Consider the following 8,182-nt stretch of genomic DNA (forward strand, 5'->3'; position numbering starts at 1 on the left):
GAATATATAAGGTCTTAACATAATTACTATATAAATCGAGGATCATTGTTACTATTGGTATCATACCTTCCTTATAATACTTATTTAGAAAAGATCATTATAATATATATTTAGACAGTCTTATAATTCAAACTATATTTGAAAATCAGTTGTAGCTTAAGTTAGAGAGAGTTTTAATTGCTTATTTATATTTCTTATACTGGCAAATTTCATGTTAGCTGCATTATTAGCTTTACAGTCTCTAGCTTTATTATATATATAGGATTAGAGCTATACACAAGATAGATCAAGCTCAGGGAATCCTAGAAGGCCTACAATATTAACGTAAGCCTTTAAACAAACGATAACAATCTAAAGGCAAATTTACGACAACCATTACTATATAGTTGGTAGCCTAAAGCTTAAGACTTAGCATAATGTCGATATATCGACAAGTAGACATTAGAAAGTGGTTTCTAGTCGTATCGTATATAAGCCTTATGAATATAAATCCTAGCCCGGTAAACAGCTGAAAAGGTAAGATATAGAGGATAAAAGTACTTATGGTTATTTCTTCTTGACGACATTATGATAGCTGTCGGTATCTATAAACCTAGGCGCTAACTTCGGAGCCTTTGGCAGCTAGTAAGTATCTAGGCACTTAAACGCTCTAAGGACTAGTCAATCTTAAGTATAGTACTATCAAGATTGCTTTTAAGTAGATATACTATATTAAAAGCTTAATAACCTTTTATCGCTTACAATCTATTAGTATATTATAATCGCTATATAGCATCTACCAACGTTCTCAAAGGCCTGGCTATATAGCATTGGAATATACTATTATATCAAGTTTAGCGTTACTTACATTATCTACTGCTGGGACCACTAAACCTAATACAGTAAATTATCAAAGATAGGTTGAGTTTTATAGGTATTATAGAGAATAACCTAAAAAGAAAAGTCTGTCTCTAACGAATACTATCGTGTTTAAAGAAGTAGGTTATAGCTCTCTCATCAATCTACTATAGCGACAAACATATAAGAGAAGCGCATAGTGGTATTAAGTCCAGGTTATAGCTTTCCCAGTAAGAGAGGCAAGATAATGGACCTTAGCAGACTTGTTGTACCTGATATAATTGCCGGCAAGGATCGATATACCTCATTCTATTGGGTGAGGAGCTGCTTGATGATGCTGGGATTAAATCTGTACACTAAGCTTGAGGCACTGCTACTAATAAAGAAGTGGTATATTTCAAAGCTATACCAACCCGCCCCTCCGGTCCCTAGAAATCTCCAAGAGTGATTTAAAAAGGCTTCGGCTGTTATCGCTGCCTTTCTAAGCTGATGAACCTTCGGATCCTGCGCCAAGACTTTGGCGAAGCTCGCACCACATCCCCGTCAGTCATCCTTATCGTCATGAACTATGTCAGACTCGCCCTCGTCTTCAACTGTCAACAAAGCCTCTAATCGGTACGCTGCCTTTTTCTAGAACTAAAACTGGATGTCACTTGACCCGCCATTGGTTCAAACGGAGAGGAACCAGAAACTTGAGAGAATTCCGGCTGATTAGCATCAAGCCTCTGAGAACTCATCGCTAGCCCGGCAAATCTGCGATAAGTTGCCTGAGTAGAGAAGCTTGCTTGGCTGGCGAACGAGGGGGTAGGCTCATTTCCTAGGACAGGCAGTCCATGCATATAATCGCTGATGTCGCGCCACAATCGCTTCCTATGATCCTGCTTGTATGTAAGACATTTAGCCTCAACTACTTTTGCTGCCTCTCGCAGATAACCCAAAAGCTCTCCGATCGTATAGCCGACCATGATTTTCTCGAAAACACCCACAACTTTGTCCCTTGTAAAGTCAGGCCCACTAGCCTCAAAGTAGTCATCAAACACAAACTGCAACAGGTAGCCCTCGACTATAGGGTCTATAGTAGGAACTTTGCCAAACTGTCCGTTCTATGTGACCGCCTGTTGGTCCTGGGTGGAGTAAGCCTGATGGACACGGATCCTAATGCCTTTGCTCGTCGATATACACGAGAAGAACCTGACCTTTTCGAAAAAAAATCTGTATATGCTCATCCTCAGCTTCTCTGAAGAACTTATATATGTTGTGTAGAGATTGGCTAGCATTATTCAGATTTTGACATAGCAACCTTATCATCAGGAGACTTAAACGAGTTCTTCCCTTCTATCGTTATAAAGTGAAGGACACAAACTTTCTTCCTGATGGCTTATCCTTCGTAGCATAATAAGCTCCTCATTATATCGGGGATCTTATGCCAACTTTGTTTCTGGAAGATTGTGAACTGGCGAAATGCCAGGGCTAAATCCGCTTTTGGTTGTATGAGGCATTTTGGCTGTAGATCGAACAAAACCCTTGATGGCATTGGAGGGTACTTTCAGATTCTTTCAATAGAAAAGTTGAAAATGGGGATGGTGGCATCCTCTCTGTCGTAAAGTAACCGATGCCGATCGATCATTGACATCATGATGGTACGTTGGAAGACAGGCTCTAGAGGATCATTTCGTGTTTTTTGTAAGTCAAGCTCTCAAGCGTGGATATAGCGTCTTTTCTCTGGTTATGTCTCCTTTGGTGTCTTAGAAGTAAGCGACTATATATGGTCTAGGTATAGATCATGACAGGGCTCCAGTGCCACGTTACGCTCCCTGAGTCCCACCCGAAAGCTCTCCTGGTCCGTTGGGTTGATTCGACCGCCAGTTTTACCTATGCTAGGATCTGACAACACTTGCTTAAGAAGGTTAAGTGTCGATTCGTCGAGAGGCGGTAAATACCCTATTCTTTTGTATAAGGAAACCAATGGGTCCTCATTAGCAGAGGCGGAGGATGCTCTATCTGAATCCTCAGATCCGGCGAGGTGAGGGGAGAGAAACCTAATGCTTTCGTAGTAGGCACCTAACGGATCACTTTCCGGATGTTCAGGCGTGCCAGGATCTGCGTCCTCGCTGTTGTCAACCTGGTGATGAGATAAGTCTTGTTCCTCGGTCTTTGCCGACTGTAACGCGCGTCGATGCCGCCGTAGAATGGCCTCTGGATCGTCGCTGGAAGAAAGCATAGAGCTAGTTGCAGTAGCTCTTGTATGAGGCCGGTTGACTGTGGATCTTCCTCATGAGGTCTCGATCAGCGGTGATAGCAGACATATCTGAAGATCATGACTTACTCTTTTCTTGAACGAGACATCCCGGGCTGGGTTGGTGGGAGAAAAGGAGACAGTCTGTGGTTGCGCGGGGTAGCTGTCTCTATTTGAGCAGGCTGGGACACCTGAAGCTTAGAGTATGTTTGGACGGTAGCGTAGCATTGCATATGGCGCGGTGGCTTGCATAACTGAATTCGCGAAGAGAATTTCGTCTCGGTACAGCTGAATGGACACCGGCGGCTAAGCATGCAGAGTGCAAATATATCACTCGCATCTTTGGCGCTGAGGCTTCTGCGGCGCTGATCATGTTGTCGGGCGAGATAAGAAACAGCAAAGGACATGGTGGTGCTGCGACATTTATAACGCGCCAGGTCGCTTGGGTGGCATCGCAAGGGCCACGCAGCATGCAGTATTACCACCAATCATGGGCAGTCATACCCGCCTAGGTTTTGCGTTGCTGGCAATGGGGAAAGCCTGAAGAATGGGTCTTCGGAGGCTGATCGCTTGGGATTGTCGTACTCGATTTTAGTTGGACTCCGGCCCCCGCGGGACGGCCCGCCGTTGTTCACTGGGAACGTACTAATTAGTCTAGGGGCCTTTTAGCGGCATACGACTGGAGCCTTCTTTTCGGAGCCATCGATCCACAACCATCCATCCTTCAGAGCTCCTAGACCAAGATTTCCCGGCTACTGCCATGACTTGTTGCTCATTGCAAGGACGAACAGTCTTATCCCATCTCAGAACGACAGACCGCCCGTGTGCAATAATAGCTTCATTCGTCGCGTGAGCACCCTCAGCCCTGAAAAGACCAGACAACTGCTGAGACTACCGTCGCCGCGACGGCTGCTCCAACTACCGCGGCTGGCTCATGCCAGCCGAGCATCGCTATACTCGTCATTGTTGCAAAGATCCCACCAGCAGGTGTGAAAGCTCCATACATGTAGGACTTCCATGCGGCCGCAAGAGAGCCTAACAGAGTACTCCTCTTAGCAGATAGTTCTCAAGAGGCTACCTTAATCGCGTGGCGGACAAACCTGCTACAACCCCAGAGGGACCGAAGCCTAACATCATGAAGATAGTCATGACTAATGTGAATGTGATAGCCCACGCGATCAACACCATATATACGTCTATACACTTCCAGTACTGATGCAATACGATATAACCTGATGTCGAGGCTCACGTGGCTGCGACAGCCAAGCAATAACGGCTTCAAAGCCCCGTCAAACCGATTCAGTCCAATCGGCATACCACTGAGGAGGCGCGGAAGATACAGTGTCGGCGAGCAAGTGCCACGGATGCATTGTGGAGCCGCCCTGAAAAGCGGTAGCGATCGGAATAAACATTTTCTATCGATACGCACCGTGTCTGTGTATGGTAGATGTCTTGATATTTTTTGAATACTGATAGAGGCCGAGCTGCTTATTGGGTTGGGCATCACATGACTGAATTGGTGCCTGCCTGTCGTGGCTGCCCGACGTGGCTGCCCGACATGGCAAGGATATGAAGGCGGTAGTCAGCCTAGACTCGTTTGCTTACCTGTGTCCAGCGCCTCACTCTTGCTGCATTACCAAACTTACGGATTGAAACACTGTATTAACAGCATTCAGTATGCAGCCGTCTAATAGTTTTCAAGTTTCAAAGTTCGAGATGGGAGTGTTTGCAGATGGCCGGTGGAATTGCGGCTGCGGTGTTCCTGCGAAATGGCTGACATCACACACAGATGCCACTAAGGGGCAACGGTGTAAGTGTCATGCCTTTAATTCATGCTGCGCAGATCTATTTTAATCTTAGAGTCAGTTGCGAGGTGTCCAAATAGTGGGACAAGAGATTGCAAGTTCTTTCTCTGGGAAAGGGACGAACCTGGAGCGAGGACGTCGAAATCTTCAGAAGTGCCCCCCGCAGTGCCCCCCGCAGTGCCCCCCGCTCCACATACTCCTCCGGCGAACAGATGTTCGGCGGTTGCCTCCCATTCGTCGCTACCAACACCAGATTCTGGAGACCGTATAGGTGTGCGGGCGGCGCTGCTCCGGTCATCCGACATATCTCCAACGCCAAAGCGATATCAAGATGTTCGTATAAACACCAGTGGGGAGCCAGATCTTGCTGAGGAAATCCTTGGGCTTCTCCTGGCTGAGAATATTCGGATCAAGCCTTCTCTTGAAGTACGGCTACGACATATCATCAATATGAGGGTAGGGGTATATGAGACCAAGCTGTAGATGTACGAAGAGACTGTGATAGAACTGAGCAAGAAGCTAGCAGAGGCTGAAAGGGGTGGATCTAGGGAGGACTAGCTATGTTGTGTCGGTGTGATATGCGAACCTGGTCCTGTGTACCTACAATAATAACAGTGTCATATCCCATATGGGATAACCTAGATAAGGTCAACTTGGAAGTGAGAGTGGTTGGGCTAACTTGGTCCTTGTAGCAGGATATACCCAACTTTAGTTGGCTCCAGAACTCAATGTTAAGGTCATGGGTCTGTGCCGGACGGAAGAAGGGCGGCCTAGCTGTATCAACGTTGTTTGACATCGGCTAAGCATGCGGCCCTGATGGCTGATGAAAAGCCGGCCGTCTTGAAGCAATGCTGCCGGCCGATGTTTGCTAAGGTCTCATCTACCGTCGCCAGACCCTTCCCTGATATAGACGGTGGCCCGGGATCAGGCGTAATTTAAACCGGTACCTTTAATCGAAGCTTCGCCGGTGATCACGGGAAAGAAACAAGAGCTTGTTCTGATAGTTTGTTGCCTGCTGTGGCGCGCAAGCTCTATCGGCCCCGGTCGTTAGTGTTGATGCCGTCGAGGCCCTGAATTCGGCTCCCACATTGCTATGACGCATGCTTTGGATGACACTAATGTCCAGCCGAAAGCCATGTCTTCCTTAGAGGACGCGCTCCCGTCACACCATTCGCCTTCTTGCTCCTTTATTTCCCTTGTTGAACTTTGTGACACTCACGGCATGACTCCCACACGTGCATGCCACACCTGTGCAACGTGGTTATATTTGAACCTGTCGCTGAGATGCATGGCGTACAACGATGCAGATAAACGGCTGCATTGACAGTTCTCTGAGCTAATCGGGAATCGTTAGCTACCCCACTTCGTGTTCGTGGTGTACTACCTCTTTCGCGTATTGGTAGCCTCGCAGAGAAAGGAAGTGCGGAGAGATCAAACACAACAGAGGGTCTCTGGTCAAGGGACAGAGCCATGCTCATTATCGCAACCTTCAGGTCGGATGCATCGCCACGGTCCTCCTCGAATTCGAACCAACATCGAGGACTTGAGCCCGGTGGTGCTGCCACTCACGCAACATGTCGACGCAGCGCGAACCTGAACTCAGTGGTCCAGAGCTGACTGCCCACTTGGATGGCCTTTTTAAAGCGGTACGAATGCTCGGCGATAATGCATCATACCGCTATATCGGCGGCGTGTTGGAACGAAATGCCGAGCTTACCAAGGAACTCAAGAGGCTTGAGAACACCGAGAATGTTAATATAGCACAGTTGACCAGGCTGGATCGGCAGCTTGATGAAGCAAAGAAACAGGCAAGGGAGAAAGAAGACGAGCTGGAGAGGATGAGAAAGTACATACAGACTGCCAATGATACGGCCAGGGCTGCTGAAGCGAAAGTGCAAGACAAAGAAGAGAGTCTCGGAAAAGTAGAAGACAAATTGAAGACGCTAATAGAAACCTCGAAGAAGCACGAGACTGACAGCATGACCCACCAAGCTGAGGCCCGGCAGATGGAGGAGCAACTTCGCGTTTCCAGGAAAAATGAAAGTGACCTGAGAGACGAAAAGCGGGTTCTCGCAGAACAACTGAGAGAGAAGACGGAGATGCTGGACGAGATCAACAATTGGCGGCTCCCGATGAAGAAGATCGACAAGATGGAGCGAGATACAATGTCAGTGTGCAGTCCCCTCTCCTCTGCGAAGCTAACAGCAGCCGCAAACAGTGTCGCAAAGCTACAAGGGCTCCTCACTGAGGCGTACAGCCTGGTGAAGGATTACTTCGGCGATGACGTGCCAGACCAGATAGGCAAGGATGCTAAGGCTTGGGAAGCCCTCCGCGGGCATGTCGCGGTGTCCCATCCATACAAGATTCCCCTGCCATCATCGAACTCGCCGCAGGCCAAGCAGATGCGCGTCGCGGCCGTCCTGGCAGTCCTAGGTCATCACCTGGCGGAGGAGATCCTCCAGCCGCTCTACATCCTGGAGGAAGGAGGCGAGCTGAACGAACTCCTCAGTGAGCTCACCAGCGATGATCCTCCGAGAGGCCTTTCTCCGCTCGACACTGCTCGCTGCCCTCACCCGCGAGGACCAGCGGGAAAACAGACGGAAGCGACTGAAGGACGTCTTTCAGGCGGTTATCTCAGCCGTGCAGCCGCTGGTACCAGACGGAAAGCAGGATGGGTTCCGACGGGCGCTCAGAGATCTCTGTGCTCGGTATTGCGAGACCTGGTCCGAGATACAGTGTCTGGAGGGCAAGGTTGAATGGAGTCTAGATGTCGACGAGCCCGACAACTTCGAGCTATTGCAGCTCCCGCATCCGGCAGGTGAGACATCCGGAGGTGCTAGCAGCGGCAACCAGGCGTCAGGAACGCCGAAGACTGGCCAGAGCCGTCCGTCGAATAGCACTGTCTCCCACGTGTCCCAGCCCTCGAGCAGCACAGCCAGCCAGCTGAGAGGAAATGAGACCATCGTGGCACCCGTGTGGCCTTACTTCTTCGTGAGGAGAGGGGGCGGAGAGCTGGTCGCAAAGGGCTTCGCGCTGGGAGAAACACAGGTAAAGGTGGCCAAGAGCGAAGCGTCAAGCCTGAGACGGTCCCTCACGGGAGGCCACCGCGAAGCGAGGCACAGGGCTAGAACTTTGTCTAACCAGGCGGAGAGCAAGGCAGCGAATTATTTTTTATCCCAAAATGGATCCGCACAGCCGGCGGGCAGCTGATCTCGAGCCGGCATAGCAGATGATGGCAATGATCGAAGCAGTTATTCATTACGTGCGGAGAGGCGAAGATGGGTAGATCAATGTTCCGCCTGTC

General features: G+C 48.9%; 1 protein-coding gene across 1 annotated transcript; it reads left to right on the forward strand.

Annotated features, from left to right (window-relative positions):
• Positions 1-6,530: 6,530 nt before the first annotated feature.
• UCRPA7_8011 (hypothetical protein) lies at positions 6,531-7,634 on the forward strand (the record flags this gene model as incomplete). Its single annotated transcript, XM_007920531.1, has 1 exon — positions 6,531-7,634. The coding sequence occupies one exon, from the start codon at positions 6,531-6,533 to the stop codon at positions 7,632-7,634; it is 1,104 nt and encodes a 367-aa protein (XP_007918722.1).
• Positions 7,635-8,182: the final 548 nt, after the last annotated feature.

The sequence above is a fragment of the Phaeoacremonium minimum genome, assembly GCF_000392275.1.
Source record: "Phaeoacremonium minimum UCRPA7 unplaced genomic scaffold PA7_03_scaffold_565, whole genome shotgun sequence".
Classification (NCBI taxonomy): domain Eukaryota; kingdom Fungi; phylum Ascomycota; class Sordariomycetes; order Togniniales; family Togniniaceae; genus Phaeoacremonium; species Phaeoacremonium minimum.